Below are 20,489 nucleotides of genomic sequence, written 5' to 3' on the forward strand. Positions count from 1 at the left end.
AAATAACTTGGCATGTGTTTGGGTGCTGTGAAAATATTGATAATATTAAACAGAAGCAAATCGTTGCTGTATTAAAGCTTGGAAACTAAGAAAACATTTCTCACTTGAATTGAAAATTGTCAAGACAGGCACATGTTTGTTGGGTGTACGTACACACACACACACACCATGCCCACACACAAATACACACACACTCAGGATACTGAATAACAATGTACTCCACCACTGACACCAGACGGCCTTAGCACACATCTTATTGGCTGAGAATAACTTGAAGACAGAACATAATTACTTAGCAACTTCAGAAAGCTGATAGCTTTTCCAAATTAACCCATTCCTCGGTGTCACATACCCTATAAAACTGAGACAGCCTGGTTCAAATAATCAATCTGTCTTTCTGCATGAAGGAAATAAAACCTGTTCTGGTAGCAAACCCAGTTAGTAGAGTCTGATGACACAGACGTATAAATCTTCAGCTTTGTAGGATCTTTCTCACTGTGGTTTTTGTCTTGGTTTCTGTTTGTCCAGAGGGGGAGGAGGAGGAGGATGAAGAAGAGGATGAAGAAGAGGAAGAGGAGGAAGACAGAGATACAGACTCAATGGAGGAAAGCATGGAGGGTGACACGGAGCTGCCAGGGTTCACTCTTCCTAGTGAAACTTCCCAAGAGCCTGTCGTTGGCATAGGAGACTCTGCAGCCCAGTTGGCAGGGGTATCTTACCAAGTTCCAGACACCATTGAATGGGAACAGCAAAACCAGGGCCTTGGTAAGAGCAACTCTTCTCTTCTTTCTTTAAGGGGGAGTGTTCCTTGTTTTGCCTTTTTTGCTCAGAACCCCCCCGGGCTGTATACTTAACTTATTCACTAAATCCAGAGTAGCATCACTGTAGTCAGTGCAAGTACTCCAGATGGACACCTGTGTCACCGGGATCAGAATCTGGCTCTGTGTCCCCAGTCAAATAACATCCCATTTAACGGAGAACCCACTCAGTGCACCCGTTCTAGCCCTTTGTTTCCAAAGCCTCGTACCTGCGGACAGACTAGCTGGCTAAGGTAAGTGTTGAAAACTGAGCTTCAAAGGGAAAGTTGGGCGCCCTCTGCTGGAGGAGAGGTGCAGCAAAGTGAGGCCTGCTAGGACAGGGAAGAGTAACGGTTAGTCAAGCATTTTGCTACTGCTGCTGCATTCTTTTCAGTGCCGGTTTCCTGGCATTTCGTGGGAGAGGTCTGTTCCAGGTACATGCGTCATGGTATGTGAGGCAGCACTGGTGAAGGTTACAAAGCAAGGCCTACATGAAATTATATTCAGTCTGTGCCCAGCTTATCTCTAGCCCTGGATTGCATGACCAGACCAGGTATCCCCACCTGGGCAAACCACCAGTCTAGGAAGGCCATGGCCTAGATCAGTCTCCTGGGCCTAACCATTGCAGCTTGCACTGTATGCGAAGTCACCAGCTGTTTGGTGATCTCTATTGCACAAGGCAACATAAAAACCTTCAAGGACAGAGTCAGCCTCTTCTCCAAACTTCTTTGGTCACAACTTTAGTTGTCTGCCTTATTGTCGACATGACATGAATTTCCCATCCTTGTACGCCGAAGCTGAACGTGTTAGGAATTGAAATGGGTGCTGGCAGCCATCTGAGGTGAGCGGTGGACCTGAGGTGTGGGCCAGTGGAAGGTTTAAGAAAGAGATAGATCACCATTCTCGAGTCCTTTTATCTTCAGCCTCTATCATGTATTGTGTGATTAGAACTTGCACCTCTGCCAGGGGTTCAGTTCCTTGCATTTGGCAGTTCATTCCCCTGTAAATCCATTTCCAACCTGCTCTGGTGGTGGTAGTTTCCTCTGAAGCATTTTTCAAGATCCTCAACTGCCAGGCTGCTCTTTCCCTGCTGAGGGCAGATTGAGTTTGAGTCTGATCTGACATCACTCTGGCTGACTAAATCTTGCTTGGAAAAACTGTTTCATGTTTCACGTGTAAAATCTGTTGCATGGGTCTTATTAAACTGGATAGGAGCAATGTGTGAAGTAAATAATTCTGATTCCTTAACTCCTTGCTGGTTAATTTTAAAGAACTGGATTTAGAGGAAGGGGTTCAAAGCAGCCTAGGGAGGCTGTGCAGGGAGCAGCCAATCAGGGCCCAGTGGGCTTACATAAAAGGAGCTGCTGGGACAGAGACACTCAGTACCTGCAGGGAGTCTAAGGGGAAAGGACTGTGTTCCCAGCAGGCTGCAGGAAGTTAGCACCTTGGACAGAGCAGTTGCTGGCAGGGACTGGGGGAGCAAGAGGGAGCTCCTGGCTGGCTGCTGGGACTTGCAGGCTGGAAGCCCTGAAAAGAGGGCGAAAAAGGTGCTGGGGCTGCAGGGGAAGGAATTGAAGCAGTATTGCCAGAGAAGTTAAGGAGAAGCAGCAGAAGGCTGCTGTCTACAGGGTCCCTGGGCTGGGATCCAAAGTAATGGGGTCACTAGGGAAGTGGCTGGACTATAGAACTGGGAGATACTTTCTTCCCCCCATCACCCCTCCCCCCCCAAAGGGGGAAACATGGATGGTGGCATGGCTGGAGGGTGGAATGATGAAAAGGACACTGTGGTTCCTGGGCTGAGACAGGTCTGCAGGCGGAAAAGATGGCAGTAGAGGCACCACCAGGAGAGGGTTTGCTGGCTGAAAGAGCTAATCCCTGAGACAACCAGCAGGAAGCACCTCTCTGGTGAGTGGCCCTTGACTAAAGTAGGATGAATGATCCCTGGAATATAGATTATATGGGTTATTTTCTCCAGAGAATTTATACAGCTCCTCGCCAGTTCCTCTTCCCTCTCTTCAGAGCACAAATGAAGCACTTAAAAATGTCTGTTGATATCAACAGCTATGTTCCTCATAACAAATGAAAAATGTACATTTGGACCATCACTTTGTCTTCTTGGTCTGTTTTCCAGAGTCTGTTCAAGCTGTGTCTAGTTGAAAGTCTTAGATCTAAAAGAAGACAAACAATCAGGTTTCTCTTGTTGAACCAGAATCAGCCTCCAAATACATCTAAACATTAACAATCCTATCTGCCTTCTTGTAATGACACCTGCCATAGTAACTTCTGAGTAACTCCTACATGAAAATATCTAGAATCCCAAAAATAAGCCTGTGGTTAAATTGTCCGGGTGTGTTGTTTTGTTTTTCCCAAAGGCAACTTCTACTTTCTCTAGTCATATCTCCTTTCAATGACTGATGCAATAAAAAGGCTTATGACCCTGTCCTACAAACACTATCCAGCGTAGTGCTCAGTGGAACTAGCAATATGGCAACATTTTCAAATAGCAGCTTTGAAATAGCAGCTTCTTCCAAAAGGTTTATGTGGCCAGTTAAAGCTATGTCAGAGTAAGTTTGGCTAGATCAATTTACCATCCTTACCTATTACCTCCAGTTGTGCTGAGAGACTTAGAAATATTTGCTCATACAAAAAAGCCACATCTGTCTAGGCCTTCATTCTTCCCATCAACGACAACAACAAAAAGGGGATTTTTGTCAGACATGACGGTAAACCAGGGTCAGCCACTAACACCGACAACCAAGTTATTAGGCACTTCCCTCCGCAGAATATTTTTTTCCATTTCAGCCTTGAGTTTTAGAAGCAGTAGAGAATTCCTTTGCCGGTTCAATGGGACAATGGGGAAACCCCATATCAATGTCCAGTACGATGTATACAAGAGGTTCCGGCTCAGATCTTATTGACTGAGAGCAGTTTCAAATCAGTTACACAAGGACACAGATTAACTAACAAGGCCCAGTGATACAGTGTAAACCTAGGAGGGGCTAAGCCCTTCCCAAAGGCTACTGTAATTCCACATTCTGTTCCTAGGTACCCCTGCAGTGCAGAGATCTTTTGGAATCAAAGGATCTGAATCCCTAAGCTAGAAATCCCCAGCCCTCCCGTGAAATGACAGCCTCAGCAGTAGAACAGGCTGAAGCACAGAATACCTGAAGATCAGGCCAAAGGTAGTATGGGTGGCTTCCACGTATAAAGTTTTGTGTAAGCAGGGCTGAGGAGAGTCATGCCACCTGCAGCTGTTTATTACAGACTGTGGAGTGAAGCTAGGCAGCCCGCTGATGCCAACTACCCAGTCTGCAATCCTCCTGCAGTTTAAAAACTAGTCTAGCCTGGCTTACTCCCTGCTAGACCACAATGAAATCAGGATCAGCTCAAAGATGAGCTCCTTTTGTACGCTGCTCCCCTGCCTGGGAGCTGATAATGAATAGGAGGGTAAAGCCAGGCAAATCAATGGAGTCACCTGCTTGCTACAACCCTTATCTCCCTCTCTTGGTCAATTTGATATAGGCATTTGCAGTCTCTCTCCAGTTATAAAGTAATGACTCATCCCCCAACAAGAGTCTGATTAAACCACGTGCATTGATGAAAGAACAGGAGTACTTGTGGCACCTTAGAGACTAACAAATTTATTAGAGCATTTTTTTTATGAGTCATTCCTGTGCTAGGCTCCGGCCAATCCAGAAGCCAGGAGCTGGTCTGGTGACTCTTAGGGGAGGTATATAAGCCTACCAGGAGAAATGGCAGCTTAGTACTGTGCAATGTTGCTTCATGGCTTAGAATTCTCTCCTTCCTGGTAGTGATAACAGACTCTACAAGTGTTAGCTTGCTCCAGCCCTGCTCTTGTTCCGGTCTTGTTCTAACATCATTCTGGACTCCTGGTTCTGGCTCTGACCATTAGGCCTGTCCATCCCCTTCGTGGTTTCTGACACCAGCTACTCAGGGATAGGTGGGGGAGGTACAAAAGTCTCAGATGGCTTAGATGGATCTTGCATGAGCCAATAAGAGCCCTTTATGATGAGGAAGGGAAGGGCGCAAAGGGGATGGTGCTGGAAGGTTTTTGATGTTTTAGAGGTTCACTGTAGTTCTCATCTGATCTTGATTTGGAACTTGCTGCTTTTTAAACCATTTAATATATGAGAGACTTGGGCTATTGAAGTGAAAAACCAAAAACTCAGTCAAACATACTCACCCTGGTATTTGAGTGGTTGAGGTCTCTATCCCTGCTGCTGGTGGGGGGTGTGAACTAGCAGCAGCTTTTACAGGGATGTGCAGGAGGCAGGTGCAGTTAAAGTGTCCACTAGCACATTACCAAAAATGTCTAGTATTTTGGAGTTTCTAGGAATGCCGTGGGCCTGCTCCCATCGGCGTTACCTTGAAAGATCATGCCTCATGGAGAATGCCATTTTGAAGAGCATGCCCTAGATTGTGCGGGTTACACACCTGCCCTGCCCCAGGTGGGGGCAGAACGGTGAGCTCTTCAAAATGGTGTCCTCTGTGCCTGGTACCAGATTGGTTTTAAATCAGTACTGGATGTGGACTAACCAGAATAATGCAGGACTGTATGTTTTAAAACCGGACGAACGGCCTGCCTAGGTGCAATGTCTTTGGAAGCGCACTCGGCAGCTGCCAGACCATGATCCGGGCACGCTAAACCAGCCGAGCATTGCTGACTAGCATCAAGGGGTTGGGGCCTTGGCTCTGCTCTAACCCTGCCTGTCTCTGTACTTTTTGAGACAGTTTCCTTGTGTTGCCCATCTGTCTATATCCACCTGCTGTCTCTTGGATTATACTTGGACTATAAGATCTCTGTTCTGTTTGTAGGCGCTACTGCAATATAAATAATAATGGTGCTTTTTTATATCTGAAATTTAAAGATCTTTTCTTGTATTTCATAGTACAGGCAATATTCTTGTCTCCTTCCTCTGTCCTGTAATTTATTCACCCCAGACAGCTCAGTTTCACTTAGAAGTAACATTTAGTATTCAGTGACGTCCTGCTTCTACAACTGGTCTCCTTGGAGTTTCCAGAAGCTCCAGTAACTTTCCCCAGGTCCCAGTTATTCACCCAGGATTAGAATCCCAGATCCTCCTGGCTCCTAGACTTTTGCTTTGATCCTTAAGCTGTGTGGCCTTCTGTATAGATGCAAGAGCTGTTATATCAGAGGACAGCGCTTATTCTCAGGGGATGAGAGACACTCCTGGGCAGAAGGCCTGCCTACGTACCATTTACATCCCACGTAAGCCCTCCGGAAGAGTAGGATGTAAGTGTGCATCAGCCTTCAGCTGATTCCTTATAAGGGGGAATTCACTTCTGATCCTAATCTTGAACCCCAAAGTGTTTGTTCTGATTGCACAGTGACTAAGGGAAAAATGGGTGGAGAGAGATCACTTGTGGCTAGTACCATGCACTGATATTGTGCTTTATTGAGAACGTCTGCTTTAAAAGATTCCTATCTGCTGAGCCAGAATCGACTAAAACTAAACATACCCTCCCCCATATTGTGTGTCCAAATAAAAGCATGTAGGTCCGTGGAGATTAAAGTTCTTCTGGAAGGGCTCCTTTTTGATAAACATACAAATCCTACCCTCTGTGAGGGCTAGACAGGAACATCTATTGGAAATAAGTGTGTTTTGGGTTGCCAATAACAAAATAATTCCTTCAAACCTCAAGCCAATGTTGTTCACAGAGATGTTGGAATCGGCATTACTCACTGAGAGGGATCGATAGGATGAATATTGCCCCAGGTTTCTTTTTTTCTTTTCTTTGTTTTTGAAGAGCTCTAATCATAGCCTCATACAACCTGGGAAAATAAGAAAGGGTTTCAGTAAAGCATTATTTCTTTTAATTTATTGGCAGTGCCGTCTGTGCTTGAAGCTTTATTAATCTAAAGTGAGTCCCACAACTCTACCAAGTTTTTTTTCAATTCTGTTTGGGTTGCTTTTTCTCTCCTTGGTCTTGAATATAAAATGAACTTTCTAGCTGAAGTGTCCGCACAATTGAACTTTCCCTTTCTGGGTAGGTAAACACGCATCTTGAGAAAACTTTTTTAGAATTTTGTTAACACAGTTGCAGGTACTGGGCTCTGCTCTGCTCTAAGAACTCAAGGTCCTTTCCTTTCACTTGATTGGAGTAGCTAAGAGATTCTGTCCTTATTACCTCTTTCACGTGGATATTGTCTTCTGAAGCGTGAGGTAATCTGATCTTTTCACCGCATGTCGTCCAACTGGAGATAACTTCCCAGTGAACATGACCTCGATTATTACTATCTCCATTTTATGGGCCCCGAGAGCTTAAGCAACTTGCCCAAGTCACACAGCAGACCGGAAGGGATGGAAGTCAGGTCTCCTGCTGCGATCGTATAGCTACACTGCAGTCATGGGTGTGATTGCCGCTCTTGTAGACATACCTGAGCTAGCTTTCATCTAGCTAGCATATGAAGACTCACCAGCACCAGGGCCGGCTTCAGCTTTTTTTGCCACCCCAAGCGGCGAAGAAAAAAAAAAGGGCCGCGATTGGCGACACTTCAGCGGCAGCTCTACTGCGCCACTTCATTCTTCGACATGCCACCCCTGTCCATTGGCCGCCCCAAGCACCTGCTTCCTGCACTGGTGCCTGGAGCCGGCCCTGACCAGCACAGACTTTAGCATGGACTGTACAAACCGACCTGGATAATTACTCAGGCAGATAGGCTGCACTGAAACATGTATTGCTGCAGTATCACTGTTCCGGTAGCCATGTTAGCTAGATCAAAGCTAGTTTGCAATCATACCCTGAGACTGGTGTGTAGACATACCCTGCTCTAACAGCTAGAACACATAAGAACATAAGAATGGCCATCTTGGGTCAGACCAAAGGTCCATCCAGCCCATTATCCTGTCTACCAACAGTGACCAACACACTGCCTCTTGTTCTCTTCCTTCCGGCTCAGTACTGGACCAAAGCTCCAGTATGATGCTCAGCAGCACTCTGCTGTTGGAGGCGGTGACATTTCATGTAATAACTAATACAGTAATTCTGGAGATGTAAAGGTGAGGACTGACCATCTTGCAGTCATTAAGAAAAACACACTGCTTCTTGCAAGTGCTGGGGTTAACAATGCTATCCTAGGGTTAGCTTAGCCGCAGTTCCTTGGCTAAATTCCAATTACATAATTACATTGATCCTACCTCAAATTCCCCTGCAGTTTCAATTGGATATGGTATTCCTCAATTTCTTTTTTAAAAAATGCTGAGATGCATTGCGGTCTAATGAACTGAGACAGGAATTCCTGATCACCTCTACTGAACCACCTACAGCACTTGGTTGGATCTAGGTTTTACCTGGAGCTGACTCATCCAAGTATTAGTGAGGGCTGACCTTGCATAGTCGATGAAAATATGAGGTAATATAGTTTTGAGGTCATATAGATGCAGTTAATTCATTCCTATTGAAAGGAGAGAAACAGTCCTTGAAAGAGAAATATTTTCACCACCAATCAGGTGAAGTACACGGAGAATCAATGGAAGTTTCCCTTAAATGGGGTTCAGATGTGTTGGGTGGAGCAGTTTAGTGAGACTTCCCTGAGTGGTGAGAGTGTACTTCAGTCTCCATGGCCATTAAATTCTTGCCCTCTCTGCTGATACTGCCAACTAGTACTAACTGTGATGTTAGTTTATATGGGCATCTGTTCACTTGGAAATCTGAGTGACTCCACCAGCTCATTTCACATCTGCTGACAACTGTCATTATCAGGCTGAGCAGGAATCGAACCAGTGAGCTCAGGTGAAAGGGTCCATATTATCATCGCTGCGCTTGATTCATCCACAAATTAAGCTGTGCAGCTATTCAGTTCCCTTCTACAGTCTCCTCTGTGTGGGTTCCCAAATTTTGTAACATGCTTACACAGCAGTTGTGCTATTCAGCAAACAATACATTAGATTGGATTGCATTGCATATTGCAACCATTCGTACAACAAATGTGCCATTTTGCATCAAACGTATTGTGTGACCGTGTGATGAGAGCCCTTGGAATGGTGTTCACATCCCTGTTGGAATCTCCCGTCGGTATAAACCCCCTCACCCCCACGAGCAGCATAAGCTACGTTGGCGGGAGAAGCTCTCCTGCTCTCATAGTGCTCTGCACATGAGCACTTATATTGGGGTAACAATGGAATATTCACCCCCCGAGTGACACAAGTTTTGCCAACATAGGCCGGTAGTGTCGACATAGCCTAAACTTTCCTCAGGAGAGTGGCGTGTGACTTTTCTCCCTCCTACCTGATGTGAGATGTGCTGTTCTGTCCCATTGGACTGCTGTGGAGCTCTTTAAACACATCTGTCCTGAAACACAGACTTCGGAACAGGTCCTTGATTCAAAACGGAGCAATGAGATTGGTTCCTGCCGCTGCAGCCCAGCCAGGATAGTCTAATTTCTCCCTTTCGGTAAGGATGGGTTAAAGCAGCCTGGAGAAACCATCATGATGACTTCTCAGCCCTAGCACCAAATCTACTTGCTTGCCCTTTACCGTGCTGATTATAAAGAACAACTAATATTTTACTCACCTGTATTAAAATGTCGACTCTGGATGTGATGAAATTTGCAAGTCTGGGTTGAAGTTAAATCGAGCTTGGACTGATCAAATATGAGAGGTCTCTGGGCTGGGTTCTCCAGGCTGTTCTGCCACTTTGTGCTGCTCAGTCAGCTCAAAGTGGCCAAATTCTGGCTGGAAGTTGCCAGTGGAGCTGTCGTTCATTTCACAAGAAGTAAATCCCCACTGGTCTCAAGCCAGAGGAGCTGGCTCCTGCCCCAGCCGCTCTCCACCCTGCTGGCAGAGGAGGTGTGCCAGGGGTAGGGGTGGGAGAATGAGACAGGCACAGAGGATCTCTGCTCTGCCTAGCCTCCAGTGGCCTAAATCCAGTGTAGGTTAAGGTTGCCCCTCAGCGGTTCTAAGTATCTCCAGGGGCAGGCAACTCAGATTCACCCACCTCTCCTGCTTGCCAGCTGGAACTTAGATGCAGGAGACAATTGAATGCTGTATTGACATATTATGTGGGGGATGGGAAAGCCCAAAATTCAGTTCCATCCTTCTCTTGCAACTGCCTATAAACAGCTTCAGGCAAGTGATTGTATGAATAGCCTGGAATTGCCAAAGGTTTTCCCACTAGGAAATTTCATTTTCCCACACACTGCAATTTCTGCAATTGAGAGCGAGTTAAATACACTCTCTTATATCTACTGTGCTGCAGTGGGAGGGAGGTCTAGTGTAGTATGAGACAAAGCAAACTGCCTCAGTAGAGCAAACCTCTATAAATTCAACTGTGTTTCTCTTTAGCTGGAGTGTTTGAGTGCTATTTATGACGCTTGGGTTTATTATTAAGTGTCAATAGCATGCTACTGATGTAGGAGACACTTTAATGTGCAGCTGATAGATCTGTCTGCCTTTCAGAAGTCTGCCTAGTATCTGCACTTTCGATGCACCAGAAAAGTTACCCACTGCCAGGCCAAAGAGGGGTAACTCCTGGGATTCAGTTCTGTGTCCTGTATTCCACCAGCTTCACAGGCCAGGAATAGAGTTCCTGACTGCCGGAATGATCCCATGTTAGCCCAAGACAGCTGCTCCTGTGTAAATGCACAAGGGAGGTCAGGGGAAGCTCTGACTGGGAGCCTTTCCCTCTTCTGCTTCTGCCGGCCCTGGGGCAGCTTCAGAAATTTTTTTTGCTGTGGTGCATGAAACTGTTAATTGAACAGGTGGGGAGCCAGATCCTCGGCTAGCATAAATCGGCCTAGCTCCAGCTGATGAAGTCACTGAGAATCTGGCCTGGGGTCTTGAAGTGTATGTTTTTTAACACCATCCACCAGGACTAGAGTGGTGCAACTCACGGCTTTGTTTCACCCTGGGTCATACTTTGCTTCACACCCCTCTGATTTAACTTTGAATTTTGAGTTCAAATAAACCTCAGAGCAACAGCCAGTCAGAACCGGCTAGTTTTGCTGCATTTGGTGTCCCACTCAAGTTTCCGCCTGAAATGACAAACCAGCCCAGGCTCTTGGGAAGCTTTTCCCAGGTTTGCTGGAAGTTTCATCAACTGTTTTGCAGAGTTGGCCCAAGTTTTGTGTTGATGGACTGTGCTGTGGGAAATTGACCTGTGCTAATTGTGGGCGGTGGCGGTGTTCTTACTTGATCACATCCCTTTTCTAGACAGTAATTTTGTTTTAAGTAAAAAGAAGAGGCTTTTACATCTGAAAGGAGGAGGAACATGCAGTTTTGAGGCCAGATCCTCAGCTGATATAAATTGACATGGCTCTGTTTGGAGTTGCATCAGTTTACACCAGCTAAAAATTTAACTCTGGATTGGCATAAAATGTAGTAACATCTCCTGGAGGCCTGAATGGCTTGCAGACTGAATACAGGTTTCAGAGTAGCAGCCGTGTTAGTCTGTATCCGCAAAAAGAACAGGAGTACTTGTGGCACCTTAGAGACTAACAAATTTATTTGATCATAAGCTTTCGTGGGCTGGAGCTTATGCTCAAATAAATTTGTTAGTCTCTAAGGTGCCACAAGTACTCCTGTTCTTTAGACTGAATTCAGTTTCTCGGGAATTGTAGTGATCCCTTTTTGTTCTCAACAGTAGGTGTCGCCGCTGTCAGCTAGAATGGCTAGGGAAGGTTTTACGCATAGGCCAGAAAAACTGCAACTGTAATATCACCTCTTTAAAAACCGAACTTGGATTCACATATTTAGCTCATCTTCAGCAGGAAATGTGTAAATGCAACCATAGGAATTAATAAGTAATATTGAACTATTTCATTCTTTGGCTGATGATCAGTCCCTAATATGTGGGCTCTGAAAACAAACACCAATAAAAGCATATGGGCCAGTGAGTTTTAAAGGTCAAGAATAAAAGCAGTAGGTACATTTTGAATCTGCTTACAAGCAACTAATACAGTATCAGTTAAAATGTACTGATTAGTATTATCCTGAGAACACTTATTGCATGTAGATGCATTACAAAGGGACTTTTGGCATTGATGATTATAATAATAATACCTGCTCTTATACACTGCCTTTCATCAGTAGATCTCAAAGCACGTTACAATCTTTAATGGATTTATCCTCACAACTCACCTGTGAGGCAGAGTAGTGCTGTTCTGCCCATTTTTACAGAGAGGCTACGTGACTTGCCCGAGGTCACACAGGAGTGATTTAAAAGGCATGATCCTCTGTATTCCTCAGGCCAGGGCTCAGAAATGATTAGTTATACATAAGACACTGTGGTGCACCGGAGAAGGCACTGTGCTGAGTCAATTCTATTCCTGACTCTGCCACTGGCTTGCCCTGCGACCTTGGTCAAGTCATGTCACTTCTCCCTGCCTCAGTTTCCCTCTCTGTTAAATGGGGATAATGGTATTTCATCCTTTCTCTCATTCGCTTTAGCCATAACTGCTTCCGCTGGTGGAAATACTGAACAAAGGAGCATCCCAATCCAGCGGTCTGGATTCTAAGTCCCACTGAGGGGAACTGCTTGTGAAAGTTGTTCTGCTGGATGTCAGTGGCACCTAGTATATTAGATAACGCTGCCAGGGAGAGAATCCCCTTGACTTCACATTGCTGCTGTGTGACAGAGGAATACATAATGTAGCTAATGTGCCGAGCAGCGCGGGCCCAGGAATCACACAAAGGCATCCCCCCCTAGTTTCTCAGTTATCTGCACAGGCTCTAATTTATTTACCATTCGCTTTTCAATTTCGCACTGTTTAAACGTAGTTGCTAATGGGATTTCTAGTTTCTATAATCGGGGCGGACAGGCTGTTCTGAGCACTGTGCTAGCCAGACTTCTATAGGCTACTCCATCCTGTAGACAGGTAGTAGCGTGCTTACATCCGACAGGACTGTCACTGGCTGGCAGGCCCTGTACAGTGCTGCGGGACTCTTCTGTTGAGCCACCCTAAGCTCAGGGACTAAAACGCACCATTAACAGTTAGGATAATTATGACTGCTGCCTCATGCTGGCAGGCAGATCTCATTAATTCAAGCCAGAGCATGAAGGTGACAGGTGTGTCTCTGTGGGTCAGAGCAGGTCGTGGAGGAAATCCCTAGGAACAGTCAAACTTCGGGAGGCTGAGTTTGATGTTGTGGTGTTTGTTTTTGCTGTTGCCAGTGGTTAGGCTGCAAAAAGCAGGTGAGTTTGGATGGTAACTCAGGGCCTGTGTGCTCTCTTGAGGAAGAGAAGGGGTTTAAGTTGTTCACAAGGGCCAATGGCTTGCGACTTGTAAGCGCTGACTTCAGTTCCTGGCTCTGCCACTTATTTCCTGTCTGACTTTGGACAAGTCACTTAATCTCTGTGCCACAGTCCCCACCTGTAAAATAAGGATAATAATGCTTCCCATGTGTGCCATGTCTATTTACATTCCTTGGGGCAGAGACTTTGTTCAGAATTTAGAACACAGTCTCAGGTGGGGCTTCTAGGTACTACTGTGATATAAATAGTTAATAACACACCCCTGAAATCCTTATGTCAATGGACTCTTAGTTCACAGACAAATAACAATTGCTGTCCAGACTAGTCATGGAAACTTTGCTAGAAAGAAACTTGCTAGCAGCAACTGTGTGGTAGCCAGCACGGGTCTGAGCTAGGGCTGTCGATTAATTGCAGTTAACTCATGCGATTAACTCAAAAAAATTAATCGTGATTAATTGCAGTTTTAGTTGCACTGCTAAACAATAGAATACCAATTGAAATGTATTAAATATTTTGATGTTTTTCTACATTTTCATATATATTGTATTCTGTGTTGTAATTGAAATCAGTGTATATTTTGATTATAAATATTTGCACTGTAAAAATGATAAAAGAAATAGTATTTTTCAATTCACCTCATACAAGTACTGTAGTGCAATCTCTTTGTTGTGAAAGTGCAACTTATAAATGTAGATTTTTTTTTGTTACTTAACTGCACTCAAAAACAAAACAATGTAAAACTTCAGAGCCTGCAAGTCCACTCAGTCCTACTTCTTGTTCAGCCAATCTCTAAGACAAACAAGTTTGTTTACATTTACGGGAGATAATGCTGCCCGCTTCTTATTTACAATGTCACCAGAAAGTGAGAACAGGGATTTGCATGGCACTTTTGTAGCCGGCATTGCAAGGTATTTACGTGCCAGATATGCTAAACCAAGGTTCGGCAACCTTTCAGAAGTGGTGTGCCGAGTCTTCGTTTATTCACTCTGATTTAAGATTTCGCGTGCCAGTAATGCATTTTAATGTTTTTAGAAGGTCTCTTTCTATAAGTCTATAATATATAACTAAACTGTTGTTGTATGTAAAGTAAATAAGGTTTTTAAAATGTTTAAGAAGCTTCATTTAAAATTAAATTAAAATGCAGAGCCCCCCGGACGGTGGCCAGGACCCAGGCAATGTGAATGCCACTGAAAATCAGCTCGCGTGCCGCCTTTGGCACGCGTGCCATAGGTTGTCTACCCCTGTGCTAAACATTCATATGCCCCTTCATGCTTTGGCTACCATTCCAGAGGACATGCTTCCATGCTGATGACATTGGTTAAAAAAAAATGTGTTAATTAAATTTGTGACTGAACTCCTTGGGGGAGAATTGTATATCCCCTGCTCTATTTTACCTGCATTCTGCCGTATATTTCATGTTATAGCTGTCTCGGATGATGACTCAGTACATATTGTTCGTTTTAAGAACACTTTCACTGCAGATTTGACAAAACGCAAAGAAGGTACCAATGTGAGATTTCTAAAGGTAGCTACAGCACTCGACCCAAGGTATAGGAATCTTCCAAAATCTGACAGGGACGAAGTGTGGAGCATGCTGCCGCTGCACAATGACCTTTTAAAACCACCAGCTGCACGTTTGCCGTCATGCCGCCCATTATGGTCTCACCCGCCATGCCAGGATGGTAGGGTGGAAACACTCTGGCGAGAGGAATGGATATCGGTTATAATCCCCAACCAGTCCCTCGTCGCCGACCCCACAATTTGCCCGCTTGGTTTTGACCTGCCCCGTCGCCAATGGTCCCTGTTGAACATGTTCCAGACTGGGCAAGGTCTCTGTGCAGCCAACCAGTATCGCTGGGGCCTTCGTGACAGCCCTTTGTGCAGCTGCGGTGCAACACAGACAGTGACACACATTGTTGATGAATGCCTGCTGACTAGGTTCAGCGGTGGCCTAGAAGAACTGCATCACGCCACTGAAGATGCCATCGCTGGGCTAGACGACTATGCACATGCTAAATAAATCAGAAGTCTTAAAAGAGCAACACTCCGATGCGGAAACTACAGAATCTGAACCACCAAAAAAGAAAATCAACCTTCTGCTGGTGGCATCTGACTCAGATAATGAAAATGAATGTGCGTCGGTCGGCACTGCTTTGGATTGTTATTGAGCAGAACACGTCATCAGCATGGACGCATGTCCCATGGAATGGTGGTTGAAACATGAAGGGACATATGAATCTTTAGCACATCTGGCATGTAAATATCTTGTGACGTTGGCTACAGCAGTGCCATGAGAATGCCTGTTCTCACTTTCCGGTGACATAAACAAGAAGCGGGCAGCATTATCTCCTACAAATGTAAACAAACTTGTTCGTCTGAGCGATTGGCTGAACAAGAAGTAGGACCGAGTGGACTTGGCAGGCTCTAAAATTTTACATTGTTTTATTTTTGAATGCAGTTTTTTTGTACATAATTCTACATTTGTAAGTTCAACTTTCATGATAAAGAGATTGCACTACAGTACTTGTATTAGGTGAATTGAAAAATACTATTTTGTGTTTTTACAGTGCAAATACTTGTAATAAAAAATAAATATAAAATGAGCACTGTACACTTTGTATTCTGTGTTGTAATTGAAATCAATATATTTGAAAATGTAGAAAACATCCAAAAATATTTAAATAAATGATATTCTGTTATTATTTAACAGTGCGATTAATCACGATTACGTTTTTTAATCGCTTGACAGCCCTAGTTTGAGCTCAACGTTGACAGGACTGAATTACACAATCTTTCTGTAAACGTCTCAAAAGCTTTTCAACAGCAACAGCAGTAGGAAGCTGTAGTGTTTCAGAATTGTGTAGTATCCCTTTAAAAAGTTTGGGAGCCCTTCTGTTGCAAAAGTCACCAAAACTCTGCCAGAGCAGCAGTGTGTCTATGGACCTAGGCCTGTATGTTTGTAAATAGTTATTTGGAACCCAACTGTGTTCCTGAAGTTTCCACACATTCTTAATGTTGCACAGAGAACAAAGGCTCAACCAAAGCCATGAGGTGTATCATGTAAAGTGAAGTGAAACTGAAACTCTTTCAGGCCTATGGATTTTTGGCAACAGGCGATGCATAGGGTTACCATACGTCCGGATTTTCCCGGACATGTCCGGCTTTTGGGGGCTCAAATCCCCGTCCGGGGGGAAATCCCCCAAAGCCGGGCATGTCCGGGAAAATCGGGAGGCTCGGCCGGGGCCTCTTTGTGCGGGGCCGGGGGCATGGTGCCCAGCCGGGAGCCGGGCCGGGGGCCAGGCCGGGCCAGGGTCGCAGGGCCGGGCCGGTCCGGGCCCGCGGGGCCGGGCCCGCGGGGCTGGGAGCCGAGCCGGGCCCGCGGGGCTGGGAGCCGGGAGCCGGGCCGGGGTCGGGGAGCCGGGAGCCGGGCCGCGGGGCTGGGAGCCGGGCCGCGGGGCTGGGAGCCGGGCCAGGGTCGGGGAGCCGGGAGCCGGGCCGCGGGGCTGGGAGCCGGGCCGGGGTCGGGGAGCCGGGAGCCGGGCCGGGGCTGGGAGCCGGGCCGGGCCGGGGTCGGGGAGCCGGGAGCCGGGCCGCGGGGCTGGGAGCCGGGGGGTGCGCCGGGGGTGGTCGGCCAGGGCCCGAGCCGACCCAGGCTGGAGCCGCCGGGGGCCAGCCTGGGCCGCGCCTCCTTCTCCCTTCCCCCCCCCTTCCCTTACCTGCTTCAGGCTTCAAGCAGGGGAGGGGGCGGAGACTTTGGGAGGGGGCGGAGTTGGGGCGGGGGCGTGGGCGGGGCTGGGGGCGGGGCCTCCCCCCCCGGGAGTGTCCTCCATTAGGAGGCACAAAATATGGTAACCCTAGCGATGCACTTCCAGGTAGTATGCACACGGCATTTCTAGAGACTTAACTTATAAGACACCATCTCTCAGTATCCCATTCAAGAAAGCAGCTCTTTTCAGGACAACATTTAAGTATGTGCTTAATTTTAGGGATGTGCTGTGTCCCAGGTGAAGTCAGTGTGACTTAAGCATATTCCTAAAGTTAAGTTCCTAACTAAGTGCTTTCATGAACCAGGGCATATGATTCTCTTGAAAAAGGAGAGAGAAACTTGTTACTCCTAAACTCATTTGCAGGGTGGATAAAAATCAATGATTTAAAAACAAAATCGGATTTTTTATTTAAATTGGATTTTTTTGATAAAATGCTTTTTGAGGAAAAAACCTATCTAAAGATGGTTTTAATTAAGATACATTATAGCTAGAAGATATTTTATCATGGAATAGGGATTATAAATTCTAATTCTATATGTTGCCGGCACAGGGGCCCGAGGATAGCAACAGTGAGGTTCGGTGCCCGGAGTGCTTCACGCCAATAAACATACCGGGGTGGAGAAACAATCAAAATTTATTTGAGATCTCAAAGTGGTGCAAGGAGACAGGCAAGTCTCAAATCGAGCACACCAGCAAAAACAGTTTCTCTCTTCTTTATACATTTTACAACTAAGCCCCCTCCTCTCTCCCCCTCTCTACCACCCCCCCCACTCCCCCTCCCCTTTCTACCAAAGACATGTTTATACATTTAAGCAACTAAATCATTCTAGGGCTATAAATCTAGCTTGTTAGTAACTTCTCTCTAAACAGTTATTTGGTCCTGTTTACCCTTAGTTTATTACCCCTTCCTCAGCTAGAAACATGCAAACCTCATCATTATTGTTTGGTACCTGAAATGAGCAAGGTCGTAATTGCTAACTAGCTATTTACACATTCCAATACCTGTCCTTGGCTGTTAAGGTCGATCAGAGTTAAACATGGAAGGACAGAGTTTAAACATGGAAGAACTCTCAGGCAGGCCTAGTAACCCCAACATATATGAGACAATATATGAATGTAATGTTTAAGAAAACGAGTTCCAGTAGTTCATGGATTAGGGACCCAGTTTTATGGGGTTCCAGGGGTTTCTGTATAGATTATTTTGGTTAATCTTTCTATCTACCCAATGAGACTCAGTGCTCAGTCTAGAAGATACCATCAGAGATGCTTAGTTTTGCAGTTCTCAAACTGTGGATTTGTGTCTCCAGAGATAACATGCTTGTTAACAGCAAAAATGTTTTTAAATAAATAAATAGTATATAGAGGTGAGAAATAACAGACCTTAACCCTATTGTCTCTGCAAATTTGTGTACACAGAGTCAATCCCTTACCTCTCTCTAAAAGTGCAAAGTTTCAAAAAGTTCAATGAATAGAAGATTGTTGGGGGCGGAAGAGATCTGGACAAGGAGAAGTCTGGAGATAAATGTGAGAAGAGAGGGACAGGCAGTAGAAACAAAAGTGAAACTGTTTGAGCAGCATATTCCAGAAGTCTTGAGGTCTTTCTGAGTGTAGCCTTCATTGATTTGAGATCTACCATACCATTCTTTCACTAGAAGGGAAAACCTATAATGGCAGCAGGCTGTAAAAGAGACCCAGTTTGGGAATAAGAACCATTCAAGAAATATGTTTGCTGATGATGTTTTAAAGAAAGTCACACCAGTGAACTGGTGGAAGTTACGTAAGCACTTAGATTCAGAGACTGTTGAAGTGATAATATCACTTTTAAGAGCAGTAGCTTCTTCTGCTGGGGTAGAAAGAATATTTTCTTCCTTTGGACTATTCATTCCAAATTGAGAAATTGTTTGGGACCTGAAAAAGCAGGAAAGTTTTTTTTTTCCAGATTATAAACAAACAGGAAAACAAAGGTGAAGATGACAGAGTTAGCTGCAGAAGCCAATATTTTAAGTTTCCCATGTTGACCTGGCTGACATAGTCGATTTAATTTTTTTTTAAATATTTTATTTAACTATTTTAGTTTTAAACCATTTTAACAAAAACAAACCTGATTTTAAAAAAACGAATGTTTAACTACATTCAAAAATTCATATGCTTTTGTTAAATTATTATGTTTGCTGTTGAAGAAAATAATCCAGAATACATAACGTTGTTGTTTTAGTTAAATAAACCAATTTAAATGTCTGTCTGGTGATGTTCTCCTCCTAATACAGCATGGCAAGAAAATCCTCCAAATCTTAATGATTAACCTGTTGAATTGGAGATAGTTCACCTCCCAAAGACTTCATAAATATCTGCTTCAATTACCTTTGGTAAATGAAATACCCAAACAATCATTCATTTTCTGATATAGCTGTAAAATGAATCTGAAAATTTTTCAAAATAAATCACTTCAAAAATGTATAGTGTGTACCTTCTAAAAATGAAACCTACATCTATCTCTGAGTTGTGAAGAATATGTATTAAGGTTATTACAACCAACAAAAATGCACTTTTATGTAGAAATCCATGATTAAATCGAGTCTTCCTGACTAGTGATTTAAATCATGATTTAAATCAATTTGATTTACATCAAATCCACCCTCCTCATTTGTTTGTTTATTATTGGACCCTGCTGTTGGGAATTGCTATTAAAATTGACTTTGAGATTAGAGCGCATTTGCTGATGGTTTGGAGCGCACTCACAAAATCCTGCAGGAACATCATCAACCTGCCTTGCTTGCAGTCTGATTAAGTGCCGCTGTGCCGGCCCCTGTCTGCTTGCTTTGTGCAGAACTTTCAGATTTATCTGGACTCGGAGTGTTATAAACTACTAGACTAAGTGTTTAAATATTTCATAGCACTCTCTTCTTCTGCTGCATCTTGTCCATCTTGACCTTCATTACATCATCTCCTCTTGATGGTAATATCACATCCTATACACCTTCCACATGGGAGGCCAGATTCACTTCCATGTTGTTTGCACCCCAGTAGTGGTGATGAGTGCAGACGTGTCAAGACTGGATGATTCACCCTCGTGCAGAGCAGTTTAAAAATCCAGTCAGGGCTCTGCATAGGACTGGCTGACTCTCAGCTGCTATCGTCTTACGCTCTGGTGTGGGGTGGGTAGAGTGGAGTTTTGAATGGATTGCTGTCTTGCTTTTGGATTTTGGTGATAAACTAGCCCTTCCCAATGCTTGGTTCTGCTGCTGGTCCAGCTCCTTTCTGTGCAGTGGGGAATATTTTGCGTTACACTCCAGCCATTTCTCAACCAGCCAATCATCACTGAGCTTTTATTAAAATGGGAAATCCCCAACGAATGTCACTTCCTCATATTATTCAGTTTTTCAGAGCAATCTTCATTTGGTACTAAAACCTGCAAACTTTTAAAGTCATGGTGTCTCTTTCCGATATAGTCTCTGTGCATTCAAGTAAGACGTGCTGCTTCTGAGACACTGACAAGAAATGAGCCAACAAGGTAGTTAATAATATAAACCTAAAAAATCCTGCCAGTTATTCCTTGCTTTGGGCTCATGAATGAATCCTGTTTGTACTGAAAGCTCTTTCATGGCAGGGTCTGTCGTCATGTTACTTTCAGTGAGAGTCTTTCCATTCCGAGGGCCACATTGGAGTATGGAAATTGTATGGCGGGCCATGA

General features: G+C 44.7%; 1 protein-coding gene across 2 annotated transcripts in view; it reads left to right on the plus strand.

Moving 5' to 3' along the window:
* ARMH4 (armadillo like helical domain containing 4) overlaps positions 1–20,489 on the plus strand; it is a 114,944-nt gene that overhangs the window by 42,170 nt on the left and 52,285 nt on the right. For both annotated transcript variants that reach the window (XM_054028075.1, XM_054028076.1), the window contains exon 5: positions 529–765. In XM_054028075.1, coding sequence (XP_053884050.1) covers positions 529–765 — 237 coding nt within the window. The remainder of the gene's footprint in view (positions 1–528; positions 766–20,489) is intronic.

This window comes from Malaclemys terrapin, chromosome 4 (assembly GCF_027887155.1).
Source record: "Malaclemys terrapin pileata isolate rMalTer1 chromosome 4, rMalTer1.hap1, whole genome shotgun sequence".
NCBI lineage: Eukaryota > Metazoa > Chordata > Testudines > Emydidae > Malaclemys > Malaclemys terrapin.